Below are 17,974 nucleotides of genomic sequence, written 5' to 3'. Positions count from 1 at the left end.
TCACGGCATCGCGGTGCAGATATACCCTGTACCAAGATGGTATAGTTTGCCATCGTATAAAAATAACCGTCAAATTAGTGTATGCAGCTGCGTCATTTATTCCAAATGCCACTCAGAGAACTTGGTAAAGAAGAACAGCAAGTAAGACATTCTTTCCAAACCTTTACATAGAATAACAGCTTATCAGATGGAAAGATGAACATCTAAATCCTTTCATGACACACTGGGATGCAAGTGTAAGTCTGCTTTAAACAACAGAATAGCACGACACCTATAGCTATAAAGGATAGAGATAGGGCCACACCTTAAAATCTTTATCCTTGACTACGAATTACGTGTTAGCATACTTCCCACGGAAGTGTACATGTACAAGGGCATTATTCAAGGCGGATTCAGTCCACAAGCGTTTCATAGCCCCATCTTTCTTGTGCTATACTGGACGTCTACCGTACCACTGACCCCATGTACAGAACTCTTACCTTACCCTTTACCCGCTACTACAAGCATTCCATGATCGTATTCCATAGTCATTCAATACTTTGTACATTGCTTATTCATGTAAGGACGTTATACTAGCGTACTGAAATACTTAACTGTTGGGGCGTGATCCGTTGACTTTCCGCAAGGTTTCTTCTATTGTTTGCAGTCGAACCGACCGGTTGTTCCGCTTCTTAAAATTAAACTCTACATTGGATTCTGGGATACGTACGTACCTCTCATCACGTCACGTATCAGACATAACTGTATAAACCCACCCTTTGACGGAACACACCGGCCACTGCTGGTCAACATCACGGCCTAAACATGAAGAAGAAGATGTCTCTTGCTAACCAAGCGGTTATCGTGGTTGGTTTAATCGTCGGGATTTTTAGCCTGGCTCCCTACTTGATCGTCATGCTGTAACGGCGCCACCATACCAAGGTCTTAACGGGCCTCTGTCGGTAAGTGGTCTCAACTGTGTCACCATTGTTGACCATCTGATCACAAAGGACGCATTTTAAACAGAGGTGGATGAAAATAACCTCTACTGTGATAAGGATATGGTAAGACGTCGGCATACGGGTATACGATCTTCTGAGCAAACGAGTATGAACCTTTGTTTAGCTGTGTTACCGTGTGACGAAACCTGATTTTGCCCTTGATGGCACGTAGGGCACAACACACCCTTGAATTCCACAGAAAGGAGCGTTCGGTGCATGCATGTGTATAATGTACGTACATTTGTATGTATAAACAGGCAACACAAACCCCGTCTTCACTAATATATCGACAAGCAAACTTTCGTTAAAATACGGTTGAGTTGAGGATGCTTATATAATATATAATCACCGTGGGAAAGAGTAATTACAGGGTATACGTTAGCCGCCATAGCGGGCTCTATGACTGGGGATCCTTCTTGGTTTATAGTGCACTTTTTATGCTCGTGGCCTTTTGGCCATTTGTTCTCTGGTTCTTGTGCTGGCCAATATAAGAACCAGAGGACAAATAGAAAACATTAGTCACCAGGAGAAAGTCAATTTAAAGCTAAAAAAAGACCAAACTGTAGAGCCTGGTAAGGAGGCTAGGTTTACATAGAGGATTCTCGCCTAACAAGAACCGTAAACTAAACCACACTTATGGCGGACACACGGCTTGAGAGACGTACGGAACGTTACAAAACTCGCACATAACAGGTGGGAGCGATGCATCTGCTTAATGGTAAGGATTCTACTAATTCTACATCCAAAAATCTAGCAGTTATAGATGGCCGTATTTCTAGCTGTGGCATACTAAATACTCACATGGACGTTTTGTCAACTCCCGCCTCCCAAAAGTAACAAATTAAGCATTTTTTTTACCTATTGATCACAACGTAACAAGACCCAAAGGCCACTGCAAGGTGTGGTCCGAAGGCCATTCTAGTTCTACGGTTACGGGTTCCACGAATAACAGCATCTTTTCTCAGAAACATCATGATTGATAATCTTCAAGCAGATCATACGCTGACAAGGCAGTATCCATTAGCCACCTAGGGTGACCAATGGGTGACTGTCTTAGTCTCCACCAGACTCCTTTTGCAGGCTGAATAAATCGTAGAAATTGGACCCGTGCAGGCCGATTGGACCCTGTATGGCCGGCTACCTTCTTTGGCCAATTATTCCTTTTTAGGCCGATTTATTCAGCCTGCAAAAGGAGTCTGGTGGAGACTATGACTGTCCGGCCAATGGACACTGTCTGGCAAATTAATACTGACTTTTGCGGCCAACGAAAGATCTGCTTCGAGATTATATTATTGAGACAAACTCCACTCACTAACAGTGAGGACTGACTGACATGTGACCACCAACTGGAGGAGATGGGGCTGCGAAGGCTGCACGGAAATTCCCTACCGCGTTATGATTAGGACGATGTTAACGAGTATCGATAGCATTTCTCATTTAGCTAGTGTTACTTTTGACCCCCTGTTCAACACAAATATAAAGAGGAGCCATGATCTTGTACATATCTGTGATTTTATCACTGCTTATGAGATATGCGACCAATATGCGAATGGCTCAAAGTTAGCGGTTTCATGCTTGTCGCAGCACGAAAGCTGGCACCACTGCTTTACAAACCCGGAGGGAGGAATGTAAAATACATGTACATGCATTGCCATAGGGCATATGGCAAAGGCGCAGATAGTCAATGTTTGTTTTGATACACTCCAGCGAACGTAGTTGCCCTTTCACCCTTAATCCCACCACGGCAGGGTCACAACAGCCCCGCTCCCTCCTAAACTGGTTGTGCAACTCTTCTTCAATTTGCCACTGAGTAATTGAACCCCTCGCGTGTCACATGTGAAAAAAAACTACTGATAACAAAAGCAGACGTTTGGAGGACTATGATCGACCACGGGACGCAGTTTGTGGCCCTGGCGGCTTGCTTCCTCAGTTTAACTTGGCTTGTTCCGCTACTCATAACTATCATCTAAGGTAAGGTAACCTCCAGTAGATGTTGCGAAGTAAAATCGTAAAGTTTTCTTTTTCAACCCAGTATCTGCTTGGAGATTAAGGGCAAAAACCATAAATGATCAACTTTTATTGGTTTTATGATTTCACATCTAGGGATGCCAAGAAATACATTTCAATAGTAGCCAACGATGTTGATTGCCACTGCTAAAAGATATGTGTTATTTTGCGACCTTCGTAATTATGACCAGTGAAGTTGTCTACTTGTTCTTTCAAGTGTATTAATGTGGAGATGGGCCTAACACAGCCCCGTATTGTATTGTGTCCCTTGTCTGCTCGGTACGTGTCTTGTTATATGATTCATATTGAAGAACTTATCAATTGAATTTTTAAAGATGAAGTTTTCAAAGTATTCTGGCTCTTTTTTTTCTCCAAGAATAATGGTTTTATGTTGTTTCCAATTATTTCCAAGTCAAGTGATTCACCAATAATGGCCATTATTGGGCATTAGAACAGCCACACGTATTTTACAATAGTATGAGCCAAACTGTTTTCCATTCAAGCTATTACATTTGTCTTGTATGTCTCCCTAGCATTTCAGTTATTTTTAGCTAGACTGATTAAATCGCTTAACGGTTGCCGCCCGCCCAACATTCAGCCGCCCCCCGAACTGCGGGGAGGGGCCACTAAAGCCGCGGACGGCACAGTTTGCGTTACACAGACTACTATTTTTAGCAATCAGTTTGTTCCGAATTAAGAAACAAATCCTTCTTTGCAATCAATAAAAGCAATATGAACAGGGGCTTGTTACTTGTTATTTGATATCTTTGACAATATTGATTCAAAATTATGTTTTTGATATCTCCGATAGGCTCCGTCTTAAGGTCAGCGAGGTGAAGAAGAAACATCATGGCGGCCTCCATGACCTTCCACGCATTCGAGAATAACAACGATGCTGCAGTTACAGGAGCCTTTCCAACATCGCACCCTCTTACTTAGAAACCACCTGCACAGCCAGAAGACACACTTAATCTAGACTCTTGGTGATCATCAGCATCCTTTCGGCGACAAATCTCCTCTTCCAATGATTTGCATGCAAGGATAGACAACATACGCACCGGACACAGAATACTAGTAGATCATCGAGCTTCATTTGTTGGTTCTTCGAACATCTCGCCTCGCTCCATCAGGAAAATCTACTGGTGACTCGGACTGTATCTGGGAAACATCTGTAACTATTAGAGTTGATGGGTTGATATCTACGTACTGTGCTCGCTTCCTCTTTCGCCTTTTCGTGTTATCATTTGTTTACTTTGTTTCATTCATCGTTAAATGTATGATCTTTCACATGCCGTCAGACTGAAACGTCCGTTAGCAACAGGAAGATGTTGAGACTTGTTCCATAGGTACAAGAAATTTGTCTTACAAAAGATGTTGGACTCACTTCAAATATCTATGGACTTGCTGTTGGTACCGTACTGACTTTTCTTGCTGACGAATATAACGAATGTTGTTATATCGTTTTCGAGAAGACTGTTTTAGCCTGGCAACCTGGTTTTATAGTTCGTTGGTAGTGAAGTAAAACCAGATTGTTAGGATAACCTACTCGATGAATGGAATAGTTTAATCAACATGCAATAAAGATAACATTGGTATAACTTTGACACGCTTATGGTCTTATTTCATTAGTAAACAATCAACAAAATATCCAACCAACCAGCGGACCAAAACAAACAAAAAACAGGCAAGAAGGCAACAAACTAACAAACGAACCAACCAACCAACCAACCAACCAACCAACCAAACAATCAACCAACCAACCAACCAACCAACCAACCAACCAACCAACCAACCAACCAACCAACCAACCAACCAACCAACCAATCAAACAATCAAACAATCAACCAACCACGGACAAAATAATATAACAAAGAATGACCTCTAAAATCAACAAAGATACCACAACAAAGTAACCCCCCGGAGCAAAACCCCAGCTAAATTTTAACCCCGGTTCTACTGTATGGGGTCAAATGATAACTTAAGGTCATTGACAAGCGGTTGATCAACTTACGTCACAGCTATACGCAACAGATAAACGTTCATTTATCTGTTGGTGGTTCGTCCAAGTCGGAGTTGTAAGAAACGTTTGAGACAGATCTACAGACGACAGACGAGGAAGACAAGAGCCATGAGTCACGCTACACAGGTGGTCGTCCTCCTGGGGTGCATCCTGAGTTTCACCTGGTTCTTACCTATGATCATACCGCTCATTTAAGGGAGACGAGGTGAGAGACATGACTCAAGGTTATTGTTTGAAGTTTTATACAGTAAAATAGACGTGCAAGAGTGGTCAGAACATCTGCTCGGATGTGAAAGTAGATAAAAGCGGGGTGACACATTGCAGCTAGTAGATTGATGGACCAACGATATTTCAGGTAAAGGTACGGAGCGGTTAAGGTACACGTCGCATACATGCATACACGTCGAGACCTCTACCTGTACACAAACAATTCTGATCAATTATTTGTAAGATACGTATACACAAGAATCTGTCTTTTTTGTGGGGAATTGTCATCTTTGCATGAGGATTTCCTTTTTTCCTTTTTATCTCGAAGCAAGGATATTTTCAAGGGATGAATGAAAAGACGGTCGAAATTGTCATTTGAGAGACAGGATGTAAAAATGGTATCCACAAGTGTTTTAGTTTGTTCAGGCATAGGTATACTTTACGTTCAGGTAAAGTATGGGCCTGTACCTTTACAATTGTACCAGTACAGGTGCAGTGTACCGGTACACAGGTAGCCCTAGAAGGTACCAAGGGATTCCTTTTACACTTGTCTTGTCCACACGTGCCTATAAATAACGACGTCGCCGTCGAAAAGGGCGGGAAAAGTACCATTAAACAATGGTCAAGAAATTCTAACCCTATGATAGACAGTGTTTCATTAGCTGTTACGAAGCACATTAGTGCTTATTTTAACATTGTACCAGTTTTGTTAGACAGTAACATGGTAAAACACGCATATGGTTTTTCAGAGTCATTTTAGGTATGCCGTTGTAACAAAACAAGGAGGGGTGTGGCAGCCACACGACCAATTATTAGTTGCCCCGGGGAGGATAGGGCATTCAACACTGTTTTTATAGAAAATAACACCATCTTTTGCTGTATTTTCATAGGATATTCGTGGCGTACAATGCCATTGACTCGAGAAAATGGCGTCGACCCCACAAGCCGGCCTTTCTGCACTCCCAGTCCCTAAAAGTCATCCCATGTCGCCTTCAACGATGCCTGCGGAAGAACAAGCTACTCTGCAGCAGTTAGCGGTCGCCATATTTACAAAGATATAAACAGCACGCTTCACTGATTTGGTGGACTTCTACAGACTTCTTGAGAGTAACCTGGATGCCAGAAAGTTTCACGGCCTACGCCAGGGAGACTGTGTTATGGTGTGCTTGACCTTGGGGGCATGTGGCCCTGGAGGCGAGGAGCTTGACTGTACGTAGGCCATGGAAACAGTTAGGCATCCAGGCTATTGCTTCAATCGGAATTATATCAATGTCGCCTACCCTAAATTTGCTGTTTTTGGTGTTTGTCATAACAGCGTCGCTTATTTGAAACATGCAAAATTAACATTTCATCACATACTATATGGTTTTATTAGATGTTCAGAAGCTTTAATATTTACACCAATGCAAGCTAGCAAGAACTTAGTAAGCTACACAATCCTCCGTTGTTACATGGCCAGGTGTATGTATGAATGTAACAAGGCACAAGCAAAGGTATACACCTTCTATTAGGCATAAGCAATAAGGGTGCATCCTAACTCTTTTCCAGTCTGTTTTACATTAAGATCAAGTTATACCTGCCTGTGACGCCAATTTCAACTAATAGTAGATAATACCTAGGAGCTTAAAATAATTAAAATACGTCTGAAGTACGTTGTAGCATTGCTGTCTAGTTCTACATGAACTTTAAGTTAGTCTTCCACTATGTAAGACTCACTGGAAGGCTCTGAGAACCAGGCAATGATACTATATGTTGGTTAATATATCGATTAGATATATAGTAAGACGACTGTTACAATCAATCAACCTGGTTTTACCCCTGTACAACCGAGGTTGATTGATTTAAATGGGAATGATTCAATGACTGATATAGCTGCAATGATTGACATAGCTGCAATAAAACTGATGGTAAAACCTTGAACACTTGTCTTCCTGTTTTGATAAGTTATATTCAATGCCGCAATGCAACGTTCTGTATTCCTTTTTTCACAAAATAATTTGTTGACGAAAATGTAGAGGGGTATCACGCACCACTTCTTGGGCAACAAAGTAGCCCAAGTCATGGACAATAAAGTACCCCTCTCTTTAGACCTACTCGATTCGAACCGTGTAACAAAAGTCTGCCCACTCTCCCCCGCGATCATATAGCTTACGTCGAACGGTCAGCCGCACAATATATGATACACTGGTTTTCAATGTTATTGTAAACAGAAGGACAAATGCTGAACAGCACTCCAGGGTAACCCAGTTTGGTTACAACAGGAAACGCGATCCTGGGCACCTCGAGGATTGTGGACCTTTCTTTCACCCCACCCTACCCCGTACCGTAAGCACCCTGACACCACACACGGAGTGTGAAGGACAGGCTCTTTGGGGTTTATGTTTTTGCTCGTTGCTATCTTGTGGTGGACTTCATACACTACCGCTTTTGATGACATACGCAAGGTAACATCTCTCGGCCGAGGAGCGGTAACTTATTTGCCACTGTACTGGTACCTTGCTTTGCTGCATCTGACCGGACATCATCAGCGGTTCAGCGTGCGGTCTCGAACCATCATTGATTGCTAAATTGATTCCGAAATTCGCTGACAACATTGAACAACATGGCGGACGTCATCTTTTTGGAGTACCAAAGCTACTTTGGCGCCGTGAACATCCAAGTAGAGGCGGGGGATGGCAGCATGAGCGCCGATGTGGAGGCCAGCATTCGCGACCTTCTTGTAGAGAGGGGCTTACAAGAGGACGACTTCGACGTGAAGAGGAGCATGGATAGCTGCTTCAGCATCAGTCTGAGCGGGGCGAGGGTGAGAGTCAACCGGCCGATGGTCCTGCAGGCGGTGATGAAGAAGCCTGGGTTTGTGGTACAGACTTCGGCTGTGTACTACAACATGGACGCTGGTTTTACCGGGTACAGTTGGACCCTAGTACGGAATGTCTCACGGGTTTAAGTCGACCAGGTACCTGTTGGAAATAGAACTGACGCTGGACACTCACAACGTTATCTTGAAATGTTCCTGACACGATACCGTTTCTAGGACTTGTAATCAAAGTAAAATAATGTTGATCGCAAAAGCACCAATTTTGTTATCCAAAGTTATGCTATCTGGCGGGTTGGGTACAGACTTTTAGCACGAAAAATGCATCGTATCCATATGAAATTGATGTAGAAAAATACTCTATTAGTGTAAGGTAACGATGGATTGTGATTGTAGTTGCCGCATGTGTTTCTTAGTCTCCAGTTTTGTGAATTTTTATCTGTGTGTGACGTCTTACAGGGTATTTTAGTCTTACCGAGCTCCCTTGCATAACTGTCTTTGTACAGGCCGAAATTCGATACCACGGTGCAAGGATTATGTTCACTCTTACACAAAGACTTTAGACTCTTCTCACGTGTTACTTGTTTGTGTGTGCCCCAGTGATTGACGTTCTTTGAAAACTGAAGTTGACCGACAATTTTGTAAACAGTAACCTCCATGAAAGTTTGCATCGTGATGTCGGCAAAACACGTAAGGAAAGCCTGTCTTTCTGATAGAAAGGTCTGACATGCATATGGTTGTTCCAGACGCGAAAAAGACGGGGAAAAAAGGAAAAATTCGCTGCATAGCTCGTGTTCTACGCCTATTGTCCAGAGACTTGGTATGTTAGAAAAAATGGCGGCGTTTAATGCTATTTTTCATTAACACACGATAACCATACATGTATACACACTGTATTATGTTGTTTTGTCTCGTTTTATACACTGTGTAACACTGAATTATTATAACTATTTACATTATACCTGTGTGGCCATATCACGTTGCGCAAGTAAACTACACAAATGATAAGAATATTCTCATTTCATTTCTGAAATAAAACAATGAAAATTCAAAGATCGATTCTATCTGTGAAAGTATGTTGAGAAAAGCTGCTCCCGATCTTCAATATTATTGAATGCTGTTGGCTGACCTATCGAAATTTAAAAGAAATTTATCACGTAATCAGAAAGTACTTATGCCTTCAGAAGGCTTCAAAACACAATGCTAACTTCAGGGGAAAGCTATTGAAAAATATATATGATGAACAGTATGAGCATTTTCATTGGTTACTTTTTAACCTAGAAGAATAAATGTTGAACATACCATGGAGGTAGAAATGGTCTGCAAGGCTAAAACGATACGTTTAGAGACTTTATTTCTTAAGGAAAGACATTCACCGAGATTGGTTCCTTTTTGCTCCTTTTCTCCATCAAAAAGTACTTACATACAGGCTAACACAATACAGACGTACAAGTCAGGCTACCATATCGCTACTATTTGAAGTTCCCGCGTATCTGGCTTGTATTTCCCAGCATTCCCTTGTCATGTAAATATGACCTTTGACCCCACAACATGGCGTCTGGTTGCTAAGAGAAAGTTTCGCAGCAAAAACCTTTCGGATTTTTGATGTTTTTGGCGGATACGAACACAGTTACCGGAAGTATTTCAGTGCAATGACAGAAACAGAGTCTGTGCTAGCTTTCAACGCCTTTGAGAAGCAGCTGAGAGGGCTGTGTCTGCGGGAGTTCCCGTGCGGGCTCGGCTCGTGGGTAAGTTGTGGCAAGAAGTAGGAAAACAAAAGTTTGACACTTGTCGTTGGTCGCCACGCCTACTCGAATTTCTTTGATTTCGTGCATTATGAAGTTCGGGAATAGAGGAAAGTGACGTAAGAATTGTCCATTGATCGATGATGACGTACAGATATAACGAAAATGCGGTTTTATCAACTACAGAAACAGGCTTTCCAGCAAACGTAAACAACATTTAGCTCAACATGCAAGGCACTGAGTCTCATATATAGCAAAGATGGCGAAAGTAGTGATTTGCTAGAGGGATAATTCGTATGAAATAATCTGGATGTTGAAGTGATTTATTTGGTTCTTCCAGAGAGACAGTAAGGCCAAGAGTAAGTCTGCAGTCACCACCAGAGGTATGTTAAACATAAACCTTCAACATCAATATCTTTCACAACTACTTTTAAATCTATTTAAATTCGACCATGTTTTCCAACATCGTATTATGAAATATTTTTCAAATTCATATTTGAACTTTAACTTCTGGAGACTGAGAGTAATTTTTTGTGAATGTTTTGTAAATTCAAAGCTACTAATGAATATTTGGTTACAAATGTTGGAGTCATGGTGTATCAAAAGTCCAGTGCAGAAATACATAATTTTTGTAAAAGCAGATGCAATGGGGCTGTATAAGTCACCATTTTCAACCCCTTCAATTCAGACTACAATGTGCAGATTGAGCACCGAGAGACGTTGGAGGAGTTTGTGACGCTGAAACACTCGCCGTGGAACATCGACTGCAGCTGGAGTAACGAGGCGCGGGAACTACGCGAGCTCGCCGTCAAGTCTCCCTGGCTCATCGACGAGAAATTCATCATGAAGTTCTTCAAAACACTGAAAATTATTGACAAACAGGTGAATATGATATGAGTTCTATTTGGGTTGCATTCTACAAGGTTTAGAAGTTAGAGCACACCAAATTGATACATAATATAAGTCTTTGAAATGATTTAACATTAAAGTTTGATTGAATTGAAATTATGAAATAGTTTAATCAACCTTTGATTGAGTTGACATTATGAACTACCTCACATCATAACCAATTTACCTAATGCTATGATAATGAAACAAAATGTCCAGTAGCAAACCAAATCTTAGAAGTTTTTTTTACCACTTTAAACATTTTGTTTTCGTGTTGATGTTTACAGATCACAGAAGTAGATGCAGGTTTGCTGGGTTTTCCCAACCTGAAGGAGCTGACTCTCAGTGTCAACCTGCTGGAACATGTCAACTCTACACACCTGCCTCCTAACCTAGAGGTCAGCAGTTCTTGTGTGATGAAAAAGCTTAAGAAAAGAGAGCATGATATGCATTTTGTCTACTTAAAGGGACTTGAATACTAGTAGATATGTAGAAAAAATGAGAGATAAAAAAATACATGTACTGCACTAACACATAGGAGTAAATCATTTGTAACTAGTACTAGTATTCAGGGAAGACAACAAAGGAGGAATTGACAAGTTTTTATATGAAACTTCAAACAATCCTTCAGCTACATTTTGAACATAGACTATATACTTGGAAATATTTTTATAATTCGATTTTAATAATTCGATATAGTACATGAATGTCCATCTTTTAACCAACGCATTTTACTAGTTTTATTATACATTGTACACTTACATAAATTGTAGTTGTAATTCATAATTTTTAACCTTCAGTAATAATTGTTATAAGTCCATGATAATGTATGTATGTACTGTTACCATAATTCAGTCTTAGGACTGCAAGTGTGACATCTATGAGTGGAACTTCAAATAAACCATTCTTATATACTAGTATGGCAAAGAATACCATATGGAACTAGGCACTGCTGTACACGTGTTACTAGTTTTATCAGCAGTTCTAGAAATAAGACAGGGCTCACTATCAACTGAAAAAAAAATTCTGGAATGCCAAAGATGTATATTTTTCATATGACAGGTATTGGAACTATGTGCCAACCAGATCCGAACCCTGGACTCCCTGTGTGTTCAGCCTCCTCCCCTGCTCCATCTGGGGTTAGGGTACAACCACATCACAGATGTCGATGAGTACCTCACAGGACACTACTGGTAGGTCTAGGACTTCAAAAAATATTTTTCATTGCTTTCTACAAATCCTAAATCAAAGGCACAGTAATTGCTGCAATTTGGTTGATCTGATTTTAAGATGTTTTTCTTATTTTCCAGGCCAAAATTGTTGTCCATTGACCTTGGCTTCAACCACCTGAGTGACTTGTTAGACGTTGTCAGGAAAGTGTCAGAACTTCCCAAACTCAGGAACCTGGTGCTACAGGGAAACCCTCTGGCTGTAAGTTGTTTTTGCTACTGGTAGATGACATTTAAGTTCTAACTGTTTATATATTATTAACACAATTGTAACTTTTTTTTCAGCAACAATAATTATTAGCTGAGAAAGTGAATCAAATACTTGTATATCAAATATTTAAGAACTTTATATCCTGCCCACAGCTAAAGAAATCTAATAAATAGTATATTCTGCCCACAGCTTGTCCCAGGTTACAGAGGTTACACTATTGACAGTCTGAAGAAACTGAGTATCCTGGATGACCAGAGGATCAGTGCTGATGAGAGGCACCGCTTCAAGGGACTTGCCAAAAAGAAAGGTATACACTGAGTTATTATACTAAACCATGTAAATTGTAACCAAAACACATTTATAGGTATTAAAAGTTGCAGGAAAGTTTCCTCTTCTTTGAGACCTTCAGTGATCAAAGACTAAAAGTAAACTAAATTTTTGGTCAAACCTATTATGGTCTTCCTGAGGAAGACTTCATCTCAAGTATGGTACATGACCTAGTGGACATAACAGTTGAGTTTTACAAGTAAATTGATAGAAACTGTACCAATATGAATGCGTTCTTTCCACAGAGGTGATACTAGATGAAGCTAAGGTCACCGTGAGTATTAACCTAGTGAAGGGAGTCCCCATGCCGGAGGAGCTGCAGCCTACAGAGGACCAGCCGGAGTTTCCTGTAGTGACCAAGACGTACCATGTGGTGTATGAGTTTGTGGACGACACCCCCAGCACTGCGGTGGGGCTACTGTTGGATGACTCTCGGGGGTTTGGGCCTCTGGATACTGCCGGAGACAGTGTGGTTACTGGTTTAGAATCTGTAAGTACTTCAAGTCTAATAATTGATATTTTACAGTATTTAGAAAGCTACTAGTCACTGTCAGTAATCATTCAGTAGAGTACAGTTCATGTTCAGTACTGATAGTTTGCCAATGGTCTTCACTACAGTACCTTAAAAGATTGAAATATTTCCAATGCGTTAGATAAGTATTGGCTCTTCTTTGTAGAGAGTTAAGTTAATAACATTCTATTGTACATGTAGCAATAGCAATATGCTGAAACTGATGAAAGCCATTCATTGGCCATCTTTTTTGTCTTGCCAAAGCCTGAACCCCCTCCCATGTCAATGGAACATTCTGTGAGAGAACCCATCCTAGAGGAGCCACCGCCAGAAATGGAAGAGCCCAAGTTTCCCGGGGACCGCAGGCCCATCATCCCAGATATCCCTCCACAAACTGCAGAAAGCATTGAACCTCCAATGACCAAAGGTAAAATTTAAAGAGCTGACAAATTCTTGTGAATTATTGTGTATTCTCAGACCATCTGAGACTTGTCTGTGGTTCTTATTTATTTTCAAGTTCATATTGTACTGACTCATTGTAGAATGTAAGAAATCATGTACTTATGAAGTATACTTTGAAATTCATATATCCTCTACTAGACACAACCATGTAATTTTCTGTGTAATGTTTTGGCAGCCTCTGGCTGTTGCCTTCCTCATGTCGTTACATACTTATTTCTTCTTGTCACATTATGAGACTATATATTTCTTATACAATGTATTGCTTTCAATCTGCCAATAAAAATAATAAAATACATTTCCTGCTGTCTAACCCTGTAACCAATACAAATTTGGTGCCATAAACCTTTCAAGTAGCAGAGAAAAGGTTAAAGGGGTTCAAGGTAATTGTCATATGTTGAATCAGCGTCAGTTCTATATACCATACATTCTACCATGTACTTACCAAACAACGTTTGCTGTGTGTGTGTGTGTGCTACATTCTCTCTCAGCAGACGATCACTTGGAGGCCAGACCATCCATATTTATAACCACACCTGGAGGAGGAGAACTGGAACCCACCTTGACCCCAAGTAAACCCTGAAGTTTTCTCAAACTTGTAGTCTTTTCACAGGTGCTTGCAGGGATATAAGGCTTGTAGATGCATATGGCTTTTTGAAGATGGTATAGAGGCTTTTCATGTGACATGATCTTTGCCATGTTGGTGTACAGTCTGTATGTCTGTTACACACCTCAACATGTTGCTATACAGCAACTGTACTCCAACATGTCTGCCAGGAGATTCACAAGTCATTATGACATCAAAGAAAGGCCTGTATTGCCAGAACATGTACAATAGCATGTCTTTTAATTAGGCAGATGCATGGCTTCCAATGAAATGCATTCCTATAGTGATAGCTATAGACCCTAAGTTGTTACAGTACCAATCTCTGACAAATAATGCATAGAATCAATAGTACATGGCATATTGTTTAATATATCTGGCCTAGGCACGTGTACATAGGCAGGTAGACATTGATAATCTTACAGTTACACAGTGTCATATGATCATGTACTAATGTCAGCGCTTGGCTTGAACATCTGATACCCAAATGATTGTACATGTATTGTAAATGTTTGGCAATGGCAGGCTTGTAGCACCAAAGTAGAAATACATGCCTAGTATCTGTACAGTTGCTTTTAGTGCATATTGTGCATGCCATGGATGTTTCTATGCAATAGTAGGCAAGCTCAGAATATTTGGCTTAAAAGCACTATATTTGTAGTTATAGTATATACAATCATTAAGATGCCAACAATTAGATGTCACGTTATATATTGAAATGTATTTTTCATAGCATTGTATTCAGTTATGTAATACTAATGCTATTAGACTAAGTCTTGGGCTTATAGCTGACACTAAAAGGACTTAATTTTGAAGGACATGAAGTTTCTTGGTATGAGGTACAGAAAGGTACATGTAGCAGCAGAACATTCATGTACATTGGAGTTAGAAAGTATATATTTTGTAGCATATAGAGACATGGTCAATTTAAAAGTACTTTTTATAGGATTGTGGAACATATTGTATTGTACTCAGCTGATGATTTGTTTTTTGTTCTGTTAGGAAGTGAAAGAATACTAGTAACAAGAGATGAGCCATCCATTGTGGTAACAACTGCAGAGGGAGTGGAGGGTCCTGTGAGTGACACACTGTCTAATGCACCACCAGAAAACATTGAGGAAGACCCCACACAAGGGACTTACACGTACGTACGGAAATCCCAGTCTAACCTGAAATTTGTGTAAAAACAACTTTAGACTTTAAGAGTGAAAAGTTTTCAGAAAAGATTTATACTCAATTCATTTTTATTCAAATAATTTATCCCAAGTAAGAATTGAGACTGTTCATAAGACATATTTTAAAAAAAAAAGCAAATTCTATATTTATATATAGTTTTGCAATTTCGGTGAAATTCTGCATTACATAGTGTACTGATTGGAAGTGCCATCTTACTGATTGTTGTTGAACTGCAGGTTACGGCAGGTGAAGACAGAAGGGCGCTCCTGGGTAGAGGCAGAAATCCCCATGGAGTATGAACAGGAGATAACAGTGGACAACCTGCTGGGACTAAGGGACTTCCTAAGGAAGGGGCTGATGATATCTCTCATAGAGGAAAAGGTAGGATGTCACTTTATAATAGTGAATAAAATGTCCAGGTAACATAATATAAATAATCATTGCAGAATGTATGATAGCAGCTGGATGATTCTACATCTATTTACAAAATGTAAACCTTTGTAAGGCTTGGATTATAAGAAAACTATTAATGTTAGAAGCTGCCTTCCCAATGATCTGTGCCTATACTTGTACCTGTGCCTGTACCTGTACCTGTTTATTTGGCTAGTCCCATCCTCAACCATGTTGGAGAGTCAGGGACAATCATTGTGTGGTAGATTCCAACACCAGTTGCTATCAGACCTGCTGTGTACAGTCCACCAGACACATACATGTATCACCTCCCATCTCTTCTGTGTGTCATCTGCAATCATCAGTCTTTGCAAAGTGTAATTGATTGACTGTTATGTGAATAGGTCCTGTCCTGGCCAGTTGATGAAGATGAGGAGAGGACCAACCTTGGGTCAAAGGACAAGAAGAGGGAGAAGAGTGCCAAGAGTGACAAGACTAAGGGCAAGGACAAGGTCAGAAATTATGCATAATATCACTTGGCTGTAACATATGAGGCACAAGTATATGGTCCTTCGAGCCATGATGGCAAAGTGTGTGTATGTCCAGGTTGTAGATGTATTCCCAATATTGATCTATGATTTAAGACTTGTGACCACAGAATGCAGATGACAGAAGTATTGATAGACATTGTAACCACATTTTCTGCCCATAGCTTGCAATTGCCATTATAACTTACCAGTCTACCACTCAGTCCTGGATGGGGCTGTTGAATGAAGCAAGCAAAATGTAATCCAGACATGCATACTAACCATGGGAACTAAATGATATGTGCTTCAGAAAAATGCAATTAAAAGGAAATACATGATTACTGGGATTTCTTTTGAATTGATCTACCACAGGGAGGGAAGAGTGGCACATCAGACAAGAAGAAGAAGACCCCTGGGGTTGAACTGAGGCACTCCCCCCCTGAGACCAGAGTGTTGGGGACCTACAGTCTATCTCTGGAACAGATGCTGGAGGGAGAAACCACTTTGAACGGGGAGTACACCTTGGAAAAAGTGGTGGAAGTGAAGGAAGTTAAAGAGGAGGAGACCTTATCTGACAAGAAGGTAATACATTTGTTGGTGAACTATACATGTGTAAATGGTCATCAGGAATGGATATAGCTAGCATCCATAATTCTGTCATTGAACAAAATTATTTTCATTCAAGTCCATCATCTTGACAGACATAATTAGAACAAAGTGATGTTCTCAGACTTTTCTCTTCCTAAATTTACAGGACAAGAAATCTCGAGGTGGGAAGAGAGCAAGAACGCCCTCTGCCAAGAAACGAGAGAAGGACAAGGGCAAAGAGAAGAAGCCGGACAGCAGGAAGGAGTCCAGAGACAAGAAGAGACCTGGCTCCGGAGCAGCGAAGAGTGATGATGAAGAAGAGAAACTCCCCCCTCCCCCTCTCACCGTGCAGTTTAAAATCAAACTGCACCAGTGGAAGACAGCTGCGGACAGTATGGGGGCGAGTAAAACAGAGACCAGGACTGAAACACAGTTGATTACAGCATCATAGTCATTGCTGTTAAATAACGTTTTACATAGTACTGAGTACTGGTTTTGTTTTGTCCATTAATGATGGTGTCTGTACTCCATTGCAACTCTGTTTTTAAACCTAGACATCTACTTAGATTTGATTTTGAAGAAAGTACATGTACATGTATATATATGGTTTCCTCTTTTAGCCATGCTGAAAATGCTTGAAGCTGCCAGAAAACTCTTAAGACTTGATTTGAAGTGCATTCTACAAGGTCAGACACTTACATGTAATTTGCAGTTATGTTGGTCTTGTTGGATATTAAATGTACATAAATGGTATATTGTGTATATTTAGACATGGCATGTGAAAAACATGTATAATCTATAATGTAAAACTTGGACCTTTTGTAATAGCAAAAAAAGGAACAAAGTTGAACCCTTATGCACTTCTACTATTCCATATAGTCTTTATGGAAATTTCGAAAAAAGGTGTTGATACACACATATATAATATGTGATTGAATTTTACATGGTATGTAAACATGACACAAACTACACATATTTTAGAAAGCAAAGTGTACCACAAGGCAAATTGTATCTATTTTATGTACATGATAGAAAATGGTTTTATGACAGACTTGACAATCATGAGATTTTTTTGTGTAAATAAACCAATTTTGTATTCAAAGTTATGCCTTTTTGTTATAATTGTGCGTAACTTGTAACTTTAAAGTTAACTCAATGAAGTTACTTATCGATTATTAAAATCAATAAGAAATAATTCTATATCTGGTATATCAAATCAGCCCCTTCTGGTTGTTACTGCTTCACCATAGGGTGCAAGACAAATTATTTACGGTGAGAAAATATAAAAAA

The 17,974-nt window shown here is 40.2% G+C and overlaps 2 protein-coding genes and 1 long non-coding RNA gene across 5 annotated transcripts; all 3 read left to right on the top strand.

The window, feature by feature from the left end:
* Positions 1-689: 689 nt before the first annotated feature.
* On the top strand, positions 690-4,591 carry LOC109462355. The gene is made up of 2 exons (XR_002139763.1): positions 690-941; positions 3,799-4,591. It is a non-coding gene; the product is annotated as an uncharacterized LOC109462355 (long non-coding RNA).
* A 3,173-nt stretch (positions 4,592-7,764) lies between these two features.
* Positions 7,765-8,187, top strand: LOC109462596. Its single transcript, XM_019759162.1, has one exon. The coding sequence runs from the start codon at positions 7,817-7,819 to the stop codon at positions 8,159-8,161; it is 345 nt and encodes a 114-aa protein (XP_019614721.1). The 5' UTR covers positions 7,765-7,816; the 3' UTR covers positions 8,162-8,187.
* Positions 8,188-9,391: 1,204 nt separating this feature from the next.
* On the top strand, positions 9,392-17,927 carry LOC109464755 (leucine-rich repeat-containing protein 43-like). 3 transcript variants are annotated; one of them, XM_019761832.1, is made up of 15 exons: positions 9,392-9,777; positions 10,115-10,157; positions 10,463-10,656; positions 10,950-11,060; positions 11,725-11,855; positions 11,973-12,093; positions 12,292-12,409; positions 12,675-12,919; positions 13,205-13,367; positions 13,891-13,971; positions 15,006-15,147; positions 15,416-15,560; positions 15,974-16,081; positions 16,469-16,678; positions 16,851-17,927. In XM_019761832.1, exons 1-15 carry the CDS (start codon positions 9,682-9,684, stop codon positions 17,133-17,135), a joined length of 2,193 nt encoding a protein of 730 aa, XP_019617391.1. In that variant the 5' UTR covers positions 9,392-9,681; the 3' UTR covers positions 17,136-17,927. The 3 variants fall into 3 exon arrangements, with proteins under 3 accessions (XP_019617391.1, XP_019617397.1, XP_019617404.1); XM_019761838.1 differs by having other exon boundaries at positions 9,393-9,777; positions 13,894-13,971; XM_019761845.1 differs by lacking the exon at positions 13,891-13,971 and having other exon boundaries at positions 9,393-9,777.
* The last annotated feature ends 47 nt before the right edge of the window (positions 17,928-17,974 follow it).

The sequence above is a fragment of the Branchiostoma belcheri genome, unplaced genomic scaffold (assembly GCF_001625305.1).
Source record: "Branchiostoma belcheri isolate BF01 breed outbred unplaced genomic scaffold, Haploidv18h27 scaffold1, whole genome shotgun sequence".
Lineage (NCBI taxonomy): Eukaryota > Metazoa > Chordata > Leptocardii > Amphioxiformes > Branchiostomatidae > Branchiostoma > Branchiostoma belcheri.
The sequence above is the reverse complement of the archived record's forward strand: the minus strand, read 5'-3'. Positions and strand labels throughout refer to the sequence as shown.